The 12,528-nt window shown below is 36.6% G+C and overlaps 1 protein-coding gene across 3 annotated transcripts; it reads right to left on the bottom strand.

The window, feature by feature from the left end:
- Positions 1 to 1,752: 1,752 nt before the first annotated feature.
- On the bottom strand, positions 1,753 to 12,182 carry LOC132161895 (C18orf8). 3 transcript variants are annotated; one of them, XM_088511154.1, is made up of 12 exons: positions 12,090 to 12,182; positions 11,732 to 11,966; positions 11,350 to 11,609; positions 10,931 to 11,084; positions 8,609 to 8,718; positions 8,435 to 8,522; positions 5,437 to 5,772; positions 5,273 to 5,347; positions 3,850 to 4,478; positions 3,062 to 3,170; positions 2,776 to 2,955; positions 1,753 to 2,404 (listed from the first exon to the last, which is right to left on the bottom strand). In XM_088511154.1, the coding sequence occupies exons 2-12, from the start codon at positions 11,897 to 11,899 to the stop codon at positions 2,228 to 2,230; spliced, it is 2,286 nt and encodes a 761-aa protein (XP_088367280.1). In that variant the 5' UTR covers positions 11,900 to 11,966; positions 12,090 to 12,182; the 3' UTR covers positions 1,753 to 2,227. The 3 variants fall into 3 exon arrangements, with proteins under 3 accessions (XP_088367280.1, XP_088367281.1, XP_088367282.1); XM_088511155.1 differs by having other exon boundaries at positions 11,431 to 11,609; XM_088511156.1 differs by lacking the exon at positions 1,753 to 2,404 and having other exon boundaries at positions 2,782 to 2,975.
- Positions 12,183 to 12,528: the final 346 nt, after the last annotated feature.

The raw sequence follows: 12,528 nt of genomic DNA, 5'->3' as shown, positions 1-12,528 counted from the left end.
CTCAATGTCAATGAAATCTTAGTGATTAGATCTTGTGCACAAATTTAGGCTATTTAGCATTAATGTATTACACAGACAACGTTTTCTTTTTAATTGGGTTAATCACCGCCCCCTATAGGCGAATTTCAGCCTTACCCTGCCACTGTATCTGCTTCTGGCGGGTGCGGCTTTCACTATCCGGGCACTCATCCACATCGAGCAAAATCCCCTTTATCAGTATCAGTGTAACACCCGCGACAAATAAAAACTAAAGGAAATTAAGAATTTGAAGAAAGTGAAATAAAATAATAAATTAAGTAAATATTTCGACGTTGTACAGAACTAGGAACATCCTGAATTTGAACTAGGAGCTTAAAATGAAACCAAGGAGGAAAGAGGTAATAACAAGTAGGGCAAAGAAAACAAACATTTCTTAAAAATGGCAAGAAATAACTGTTAAAAAGTAAGAGTGTCAATCCGATCGATAATAACTGGCCAGCAACCGGTAGCCGGTAACCAGGAGGAAAGAGGTATATGTATATAAGGGGTTATTCATTATTGTAAGGGGTTATTTTCTTTGGTTGTTGGTTTGTATGCATACTTGTTTTTTTTTTTTTCTTTGGGTTTTTAGGGCACTTTTAAAATGTATTATGAAAGCAAAGAACAATCATAACTAAGTCTAGTTTATTGGGCTAAAAAAAACATAATTATTTTTTTAAAGGGCCAAAAATGCATAAGTTAAGCTTAAAAAATAGGCCCAAAATGAACAATTTTTTGAAAACCCGGTTACCAGTTGAGATAACCGGTTACCTGGTTATGTATCAACCGGTTACCGGCCAGTTATTACATAACCAGGTAACCGGTAGCCGGTTACCGGTTCTGGTTTTCTAAATTTAATAACCGAATACCCCGATTACGGTTACCAGTTTTAGCCAATAACCGGTAACAGGGATTGGGTTGACACTCATATCGAATAAGGGAAAACAATAAATTTTGGTCAGCACTCATCGAGCAATTTTGATATCTATAGCAAAAGTTATGTCTAATTTAATATTATATGCGCAATGTTGCTCCAATTATGTGTTAAATTATTTAGGGATTGAATTCTAAGTTAGAACTTTAAAATTTCCTACCAAAATGTCTCATTCCAACAAGACATAGTGTCACGTGTCGATTAGTGGCAAGCACGGGAAAACAAACAGTCGAGATTAAATTTTCGATGAGCGCGTTCAAGCAGAGAAAAGTGTCATTCGAACGGCAAAGCGCGCATCTCCATGTATTAGCACAAGATCGAATAATCAATGAAGATGGATGGTTAGAATATCATCATGTGCAGAAGAGAATGATTAGATGTTCATTTAGCACAGCTGAATTGCAAAGTTGCCAGGATAGCTCAGTGTTCTATTCAGTCTTTATTACGTGGTGGAAACCCCTATCGTAACTGCATTTTAAAGGCTGATTAGTGCAGCGAGATTCAGTTAATTTCATTCCAATGTTTATAGATTGTTAATCTTCTTCAAGGAACCAAATGATCTTTCTTGTGAGGCTTGGCTTTAACCCAACATCTTGAGATTAATACAGCATGTTTTTGACCATCTATCAATTGTTGGAAAAGCAAGTGATGACATGATTCATAATTTTGTCATTTTAATATATAATTTAATGAAATATAATGAATTAAGAAGAAAAAAATTAAATATCTTCTAGATGTGATAAATGTTATGATGATAAAATCTAAATTATTTGATAAAAATAATGGTTAAGATAAAAAGCGTTAGGAATAAGTAGTAGTATTAGCTCAAGGTTTCACAATACATTCAATACTGCTCAGGAAAAGGAAAAAATCAAAGCAGCAAAGTACAGAAGACTAATAAGCAAATTCACTGTGAGAACAAGGACGTATTGCACAGTGGGCATGTGGGAAAAGAACCAAGCAAGTGTCATTGAGGTTGTGATGGGTGAAGTGTTATCAAATTGTACAGGTCGATTTGCATGTAGCACAAGATGAAGGGAGATAGCTGTTAAGTTTGACGCCCTTCCACTCTTTCACCATACTAGTTTCTCTTTTGCTTTGGGAGAGAGAGAGAGAAGCCACATTTGTCAGTTGTAGCTTATCATATTTCATAAAGTTCACATATTCCACGCGTTCTTACCAAGAGAGTTCTTGGAAACTTTAGCAGCACATACGCATTTTGCTAACAATGACCAGCAATTCCAATCTCCAACAATAAGTAGCTGGTCAGAAACTTCAAGCAGCAATGGATGAGTTCATCTCACTGAGAATCCGGTAATATTTATTGTGATCAGAAGTGTTTTGGAAGCCAGGAATAAAATCCGAAAAGAACCTTAGAACTGCAGCTAGATGTTGAGAGTCGTTGGAAGCAAATGCTGCTTCGAGAAACAATGAAGGCCGGATAGAATTAACCTGAAAATTTTACTCATTTGTTAAAATCCCCTACATCAATCAAGCCAAACCACCAACTAAAAACAAATGTATCCTCCTTTTTGGCATTCAAAAGGAAAACCCAAACCATCAAATAAACAGATAGCAAATCCCAAAGATTTTAGGAAAACACAGCAAGATGCAAACAAGGGAGAGCTTTAGGCATTAATTAGTTCTCCACATTAATAAATACAGACTCTTAAAAGAATTTCAGCAAGAGCCTGATAAATAACAAAAGACAAAACCAGCTATTGAGAAAACAAGACAAATTGAAAACATGAAGCAATACTCTAATTTTTTTTTTTTTTTTTTTTTTTTTTTTTTTTTTTATGAAATTGGCAAAGTAGAATTACCTTGCACTTCCGTGCATAACGTAAAGCTTCAAGATAATAACCGTCTTGCACCAAAAACAACACATAGTCTTGATGTAAAGAAAGCTGCCTTAGCATATCCAGACCCAGCTTCCTTGTTTGGATATTCTGACGACCGGACTCCAGGAGTTGCAACGCAACTTCTTTAGAAGGTTCGACGATCTGTGAGAAAACAGCTTTCTCTGTTCAAATCACACATAAACAAACCATAAACAGCCTTCATTACTTCCCAACCACACACACATATAGAAGGCAACAACTAGGAAACCTTGTTTATGACAAACAGTCCAAGTTCTGCATATCTCTCGTTGCGCGCTAGCTGTTGTATGGTCAAAACATAGATATTTGAATGTGCTTTAACCTTCTCTGAATTAGCACTGCAAAAGCAAATACAGATAACAATTCATGTGACAAAAACAGAAAATAATAGGTATTGCTTATACATGCATGCGTGCACACACGTCGAAAACGTGCTTAGTGATATCTTCAGATCATCATTTTTAAATACTGACCCAGCCAAAGTGACCTAATAATTTAGAGACCACTCTAAATCCAGGCATTGTACTACATTTCCTTGCTCGTCAGATTTAAGCAAGGCAGCATATAATAGCTTGATTACATTTTCAACCAGGTACAGAAAGGAATCAGAACCTTTCTGCCATACATTCTGTACTTTAGAAATATTAAACTACCAAAATCACATTTTTATCAGTTATTTCATGGAAATCAGCAAACTAAGTACTTATTCATGGGAATTCTTATCAAACTTATTATACGCATTTGTACAATTTGGGCATGGATGAGGACATCATAATTCAGTTGACTGGCCCACAACAAACTACCAGACAAAAGCATCAGGCCTAACAAGACCATGATCAACTAACTCAAGGTAAAATCCTGAGTTCTTCAAAACCACATTGACCACATTAATGGCTACAGAAACATAACAATAAGTAATTTCAGTAGTAGTTATGGAGAGCTCAGACTTTAACTGTTCCAGAAAGACTTTGCTTGCAGAGCCCAGAATCACTTTCAAGTTCATAGAATACAACATACCTGCGAAGGAACTCAACAATGATGGCAACCAAGTATGAAGGGTCTCCCACCATCTCCTCCTCAACAGGAGCAAACACAAAGCTGTACATCTCATCAGGTGAAATTGCTGGCGAAGTAAGTTGAGCCTCCTGCTGCTCAGAAACGTTAGCATTCAATGGGTTGTTACCTTGTACAAGAAGATGATGTTGTAAAGACGATGGCTGAACTTCAGTACTGGAAATTTCAGCACCCATTGACTTTTCTCTGTCCACTTTACTATCAATAAATTGAAGGTCACTTGAATTGGTCTTTGGTGGTTCAGAGCTGTCTTTCTCCTCAGAGTCTAAAGCCGAAAAAGTTGAAGATCTATTAAAATAGTCACCGTCCACTCCAGCAGCAGATTCAAGTTTAACAGCTTTCCCTAGTGCACCTACTCTAGTGGCAGATACATCAGCCCCAGAGTCGGGACTAGTGACATGCGGCACGCTAGAAGGTAATGCCTTCTCAGATTTTATTCCCTTAAAATAGCTACCCGATTTGATAGAGTGGGCGTAAGAGGTAACTAAAACATCCATTGCCCTGGCAACCATAGCCACGGGCCTCCGTTCAAGAATAACAGTGCGTGCTATTGCCAAGCACAATTGTTTAGCCTGAAAAGCAGAAGTAGACCAGAATCACAACTTGCTTATTCAACAAGTAATTTCAAGTAGAGAAGAAAAAAGAAATACCACAAGGAAATGAGGCCATTTCAAGCCATCTTGAAAACCAATAGAATACTTCTACAACTCCAGAGACAGTAACAAAAGTTTTATATATATTTGTAAATCATTCTCATTAAAAACGTAAAGGGGGAAGTGTACAAGAGAGACCCCCTATATTAAAGAGGAAAAAAAAAAGAAACAAAAATCCAAAAATTTAAAAAAACTAGAAAAATGCGGACTATTATACGCTGCTATCTATGTATATAAAGAGACTTGAAGATGACATTCTTTAGCTATTATTCCACTGAAATCTCACGATCTTCAAAGCACCTAGCATTCCGCTCTCTCCATATACAGCACATTAAGCAAAAAGGTACCATCTCCAAGCTTCTAAAATATTACGACTTCCCAATTGACCTTTCCAACATGTCAACAACTCTATTACCCTCCCTCCTAAACATGACCATTCTACACCAAAGAGACGGAAAATCGAAGCCCACAATTCTATTGCCACTTCACAATGAAGAAGAAGATGATATATAGACTCCAAACTTAAGTTTATGTTTTATTATTTTCATAGTGATCACCATATTTTAGTTGGGCAATTGCCTTCATTTGTAATGATAGATATAAGTTGATAGTCATGCAAGAAGGAATGAATTAATTACTACCTGGTGTATATATGACCCATAAAGAATCAGGTAAATGTTGGGTATAAACAGTTACATAAAGAGTACTACTACCTTATTGGCTTCCAATTTTCGGCGCTGCAAGAATTCTAGTACTGATGGCATTTCTGAGCTACTGGCAGAAATTGCCTGCAAGAAAAAAAAAAAACATTAGACACTGATTGCAAGAAGAATATCTAAATATCAATAAATGATGCCAAAAAAAGAATTGAACTTGCCTCCAAATCTAAATGAATCTTCCATAGAAACTTGTTAGCAACATCGCATACAAGGTCAGGAACAAGAAAAATCCAGTCATCTCCGTAGATGACTGCTTCACTGTCACTTACAACATTACCCTCTGAACTTTCACTCTCTTCCCTGCTAGACCGAGAAGTAGAAGTACTAAATCTGCGGAAACCCCTCAACAATAGAGGAAGTGGGGCAGATATGGGTGCCCGAGAATCTGCAAATATGTCATATAGTATGACGACCTTTGCATCAACTTGGTGAACAAGCAGTACATTATCAACCACACTCACAGCAATCCTGCTTGAATAAATGGGCAAAGAACCCTGCAGATAATCAACATCAATATGTAAATAAAGTACAATCTAAGAGTAATGTCAAATTACTGCAATCATTTGTGATCCGGAACGAATATGTAAGTTAAAATAACTGCTCCAAAATAGTATATAAAAAAATAGAAGAAAACAGTGTCAGCCATCAGCATGCACAAAATGCACATCAAAGCAGCATCCAAGCCACATATAGAGCTCTCTTCTCCTTCAATATTCCAGTTGTTATGCTTCATTAAAACACACCAAAAACATAAAGGGACCTCTCATTAGAGAAAAAGGGCAATGCTCTCTGCTTCCCTTTATACTTTTGTGGGATTTGAAGAAAAAGAGGATTATGAGAAAGATTGTTACCCAGCACATATAGGAAGAGAGGAAGAAGTGAGAATCTGTTGAGATATTTTCCATCCTCCGTGTGAGTGTTTGTGTGTGTGTGTGTGTGTGTGTGTGAGAGAGAGAGAGAGAGAGAGATTTGTTACTTGACTTTGAGACTTAATCAGTTCTCAGTTACAAGGGAATATCGTGTCCTTTTGCTACACCAATTTAGGAACCCCTTCTTGCTAGGAAGAAAACGTCACCCCAAGGAATTTTAAAATTAACTAGACACTAAATTGAAAATGCTTAAAATTAAATACTTTTCAATTCGACATTATTATTTATGTAAAAGTAATTTCTTAAGGTGGGGAGCAGTTGTTATCTATTTAATTTCACCTTATTGAGATCAGGTTGGAGGTTATTTATTAACTAAAGATATCTAACCACAAAAAGAGTTTACTCAATAAAATAGTACAGATTTGAATGTAATCCCAACAGTAAAGGTGCTGGCGCTATTAATATCAGAAATAATGCCATCATTTAGCCCTGCCTAGCCGTGCTAGTTAAGCATATGAAAGCCAAGCTTCTCGCCTTCTCCCATGGTAAGAGGAAATGATATTCTCACTATTTGTTGCAAAATTAGACATAAAATCAAAAGCATGGAGATTGTTTTGTAAGTGCATATTTATCTACTGCTGCAAGTTTCATTCACATTGCAAAATTTCCGAAATTTAAAAAAAAAAAAAAAAAAAAAAAAAAGGCTCGTTTGGTATGCAGAATAGTCCGCTGGAATGAAATGGCTATTGGAATAGCCATTCCTTTGTTTTGTTGCACACTAAGCCTTGCAATAGACAATGCTTTCCAAAAAAGACCCCACAATATTTTTACTTTTTTTCAAACCCTTTAAAATAAAAAATTTAAAAACAATTTTTTTGTTTTCTTCAAATTTCTTTGAGAAAAAGGATTTATCTAAAAGAACAAGTTCAAATATCCAACTAGATTAAAAAATAAAATAAAATAAAAACTCAAGCAATTTGTTCCCTTCTTTTCTCACCAAAAACTAACCATTGTACATAAGTGTTTTTGTTTCTATGAGTATCTTCCCATCGAGGGGGCTTTTCAAGGTTTGGGCATTGGGAATCAAACACAGACCTGTTCAATCCCCAGACGATCATGGACTTGGACTTCTCGACAGGTGGGCTCACATGAAGGTCCAAGTCTGACTCAGACTTCGCATTCGCCTTCAACAACAACAATTTCTTCAATCGGGTCCTGAGGATCGAGATAATCTCCGATTTGTTGGAGACCAAATCAAACGGTGAGGGTGGCACAACATCGTTGTTTGGGCCAGCAATAGGAAGGGACAGAGGGAGGAGAATAAGAAAGAGACTGGTACAAGAGTTTGTGTTTGTGTTGTGAATTGATTGTTGAATGCAACTCAGTTCTACATGGTTTCCGAGAAAATGAAGAATTCTAAAGAAAAGTTTTGGGCTTTCCATTTTCAGTTGTTTGGGGTTCGAAGCATTGATGAAATTATGTTTAAAAAAAAATTATTAAAAATATAATAATCTAAGTTTTATTCATTCAAGTTTTTTTTTTTTTTATAAAAAAAATGTGGGTATTTTAGTAACTTTGGTTCAATTTCAAAGATAACATGTGTTGTCACCAAATTAAGGAATATGAATAGCTATTACATTCCACCTTCTTTAATTCCTAATAATAGCTATTCATTTTCTTAATGTAATAGTCATTCCATGTATCGAACGTGCCCTTAAAGAAATCAAATCACACAATTGGCAAGGAATCTACCAAAATGATATACAGACCCTCCACCAGCACCTTCTTGCCTAGGTTTATCAAGCACGGAACTGCAAAGTGAATCTAGAAAAAAGATTTGTGTGTATTATTTGTAATGAGTTCTGAAGATTTAGACAAGAAGATGTGGCAAGGGATAGATACATAACTTGAGCTTTTTTGATAAAGTGACCCATAACATTTGAACTTTATGATTCATTGAAAAAATTAAATAAAAATGAAATAGTACATTGGCATTGTTCATCACCTGAATGATTAGCATTACATAAGACCCTCATGTATATTCATCCTTATCATTTAGAAACAGTAACAAAGCATGTCTATTTATATTATAATCAACACTCTAAATTTTGTTTTCAAAACTATATATGTAATATTATACGATTTTTTGCACTAAAGGCATGCAAATTATTTGAACTAATCCTGCCAGTCTGCCACCAATGGCTTGAAAATTCAACTCATAAAAATCAAAGGATTGGGGAGGGGGGGGGGAAGGAAATAGAAAGAAAGAAATTTGGGCAACACCTACCTGCTGTACAACAGCATCGCGGTAAAACCTATACAAATGGAGGAGCATCGCAACTCTATCAACTTGCAAGCAATATATTCTACCATACCTGTGAAAGGAGAAAAAGACTAAATCTCTGATTTTGAGAAACAGTTTAAATATATTAGCAACAGAAAATGAACAATAGGGACCTACGCAGTGACAATATAGACATCTTCAACAGCTAGGACAGGCTTACTGTTAGCCTCAGATTTAGCCATTGCCATATCAAACCTTGGCAAGCGAATAATGCCTGCAGATGAAAGCTAAGCAAAAGAAATAGTAGCTGTGTCAGACTATAGGAGATGCTCAAGGATAGCCAAGCAGCTCTTATCAGTAGCCATGTTAAACAACATATTTACATCAAGAAACACAGCAGAAACTGCATTCTATGTGTCTTGAGAAGTAATGAAACTTTCTGTTCTAGACTCAACCACACATTGCTTTTCAAGGAAAATAACCAAACAGATGGAGATATTCATCGACAATGAGACTTGCATGCAGATAATCGCAAAAACTAAATATAGAAAATTGTAAATGGTCTAATCACTACTGTATTTTGATTTTAAAATGTTAAAAATGGTAGCTCATATTCTGAATGAGGAAGTAACACCGGTTTCTAGTACAAAGGCCCCAAGAGACCCATTGCAGCCTAATTTCATTTAATTGCGCATATCCCAAAGACTTTACAAGAAGCATCATTACCCACTAGAACAAAACCACAATTTTGCTGACGTGTAGGTGTCAAACCAATCCCTTTAAGGGGATGTGACAGGAGCATGCAGAATCCAGAATTTAGGAGTCTGTGAAGTCATCAGGACCTGATGAGAAAGAAAGCATGAAGCCATAACCGCCATCTGAATCTTCATCCACTACATTCACTGAGTTTGAGGATCCCCCTTTCCTCCTCCTTACCCTTTTTCCCCTTCAGACAACTCCGCTTCAGATGCCCCTTTTCCTAACATTCGTAGCACTTTATATCCTTTTTCCTTGACTTCGATCAGTTATTCCTTTTATCCGACCTATCATTTTCTGTCCTCCTTCCATGATTCCGATTACCCTTTGCTACAAGCCCTTCACCAGAACCCTCAGCTATACTTTGTTTCCTCTGATTGCATGCCAATAGGATTGCCGTAAATTCCTCTGTTTCCAGAGTTTCCTTCCCCCCAAAGCAGGGTTGTAACTGGATGCGGTAGGAGGTCAGAAGGGAGGTTAGAAGCATCAATGACTTTTCTTTTTCATCGAACTTTACATCAATCGTCTATAGATCATTGATAATTTGGTTAAACATATTGATGTGTTGAGTCAAATCTATACCTTAACCATCTTAAGCTCGTATAGTTTTTACTTAAGATAAAGCTTGTTTGTAAGTGACATTAACATGAACTAACTCTCAAATCTTGTCCAAATTCCTACGGGTGACTCTTTGTCCATGACATGGTACATAACCTCCAAACAAAGTCGAATGGTACTTGCCACCCTCATCTCAAGCTCTTCCCATTCATCATCTGTCATCTTCTCTGGTTTCTTCATTTTCCCATAGAAAGCTTTCACCAAACCTTGTTGTACCAACAAATCCTTCACTCTTCACAGCCACAATCTGAAATTCCCAGTTCTATCAAACTTCACCACATCATATTTGGCAAAAGAAGCATTTACCACCATTGTTTCGACTAACAACTCTGATACTGCTTGCAGGAAATTGTGGAGACGAAGAAATTTGGTGAAAAGAACAACAAAAATGAGAGAAAACAGTACACAAAGAATTTACGTGGTTCAACAATGTGTCTACATTCACAGGAGTGAGCAACTAATTTTTCACCATGTCAACAAAGAATTGGGTTACAACATATATATATATATATATATATATATATATCACCAATTAAACCCTAGCCCAGTACATTGAAATTCTCAATATACATTCACCATACCACAGGAGGTGAAGCCACTCGCACCCCCAACCTATATTTGATCTGACACAATAAACTTAAATTAAGCTACAACAGACCTCATAGCCCCCGCCCGTTTCACTTATGCTCCATTCACTCAGCCCATAAGGCCTTTCTACTAGAAACCAGTATTACTTTCTTATTCAGAATATGAGCTACTATTTCTAACAAAAAAGTTAATATGTAACTAGAGAACAGCTATTCAAAAAAAAAATGTCCATGCAGGCATTCATCTTAAGATAGTGAAAGAAGATGAGACACTCAATCCTAAAGTAACGTTGTGATGCCATATGAGACTGAAAACTTAGGTGCTACATATTGGGAGGGAAAGGAATGAATATGAAATGACAGTATAACATAAGTTGGCTATGCGACCCATTTCTAAACATCCTGAGCAATGCTACTTTCTTGGAATCAATTTCTGGAGCCATTTTCTTCCAATATACCAATCCAGTCTGACAAACATAACCTACATCAGCAACGACTAAAAGATACATAAGCTTATAATGACAATGGTACCCCATACCTGAAATCCGTTGAAGGTCTTGGACTGCATTCCAGAAGCAAGAAGAACCAAACGACTTTCATGCGTGTAAACATACCAACTGACATTCAATTTCCTTGTCTCCACTAAATTGAGCGATTTTGACTCAGAATTGTATGCAAACATGTCAAGCCCGCTGTGATATCACTCCACTTAGTGAAATTAAAGAGAAAAGAAAGCACTAAAAAAAAAAAAGGCAAATATGCTGAAACAACCCCACCCCCACCTCCCCACCCCTGGGAGCTGCCCAAAAAAAAAGAAAAAAAATAGAAAGAAAAAGGCTGGGATGTCAAAAGTACCAAATTCATACTGATAACAGTTATGGTTAACAATTTAATATGTTCAAGCCAATGTAATTTATGCTTCACTATTCACATTAAGCACACAGGAACTTCCCTTACCTGGTCTTTACAAATACAATATCGCAGAAAGGACAATCTGTCCAGAAAAACCCCAGAATTCTCTCTGACTCAGACCCATACCTCTGACTGAAAGTTTCGCCAGTTTCTCTATGCCAAAATTGCACCTCATGATTAGATCGTTGGATCGCTATAAACTTTGTATCCAAAGAATAACGGATAGATAAGATGGGCCCTTCACTTATCGAATCAGATGTAGGGGGAACAAGAGGAGAAAAAGGAACAGTTTTCCACGAGAAGACCTACATAAAAAGAGAAAGGAAGAGGAAAAATAAAACACCACCATTTAGTTAATCTGTATTATTTAATTCAATATCTTCAGATGCAAGTACACAAGCATTTCATTAAAAGATTTTCTCATTACCTGATCAGATGTTGGGGAGAGTAGCAACTTATTTCCATCATCATAGAATAAACCCCTTGATCCAGAAATGTCGCATCGTAGGGGTGGATATTGAATATAAACATGTGACATTGCATCAGATCCGCTCAAACCAACACTAGGCTGTGAACTTGATGCTTTCCCAGACATCTCTCCTAAGTATGGAAAGTACTGCTGCGGATAATCTTAAAACTGGAGCTTATACACTGAAAGTACACTGTAAAAGATAGAAAAGATCACATCACTGGAACAGCAGAATAAGAGATCTGAAGGGGCATAACATCCTGGAGGGAAAAAAAAAATTATATTTTGCAATTGAATGAATTGATGAATGAAAAACCTCTTTTCTGCATGCTTCCAACCACTGCCTTCAAACTTTACACATGGTGCTTGCAGTATTTAACGTATGCATCAACATAGTGATGAGAACAGACTACACAGTTAAACCTTTCCTTGCAGCTATTCAGGGAAGGGGAAAAAAGATTTTAGGTCAATTTTTCTAGAAGACAAATTGCAAGAATAACTTTCTTCCTCCTATTACACCATAACATATTTCTTATCAACTGTAGATTACAGTACCGTTTTCTGCATGCAACTCTTTAGTGCTACAAATTCTTTCAAACACATATCACGCTCAACTTCTGGAACCTTGGCCGCAACACAGCCTCCATAGTCTTTCGCCTATCAATAATACATTAAGCAAATTTCAAACACCCTATATAGAGCAGCTCTCGGCAAATTGTGTTTCTAAAATTTCAAAATGAAAAAATAAGCACAGA

Source organism: Corylus avellana, chromosome 10, assembly GCF_965113065.1.
Source record: "Corylus avellana chromosome 10, dhCorAvel1.hap1.2, whole genome shotgun sequence".
Lineage (NCBI taxonomy): Eukaryota > Viridiplantae > Streptophyta > Magnoliopsida > Fagales > Betulaceae > Corylus > Corylus avellana.
The sequence above is the reverse complement of the archived record's forward strand: the minus strand, read 5'-3'. Positions and strand labels throughout refer to the sequence as shown.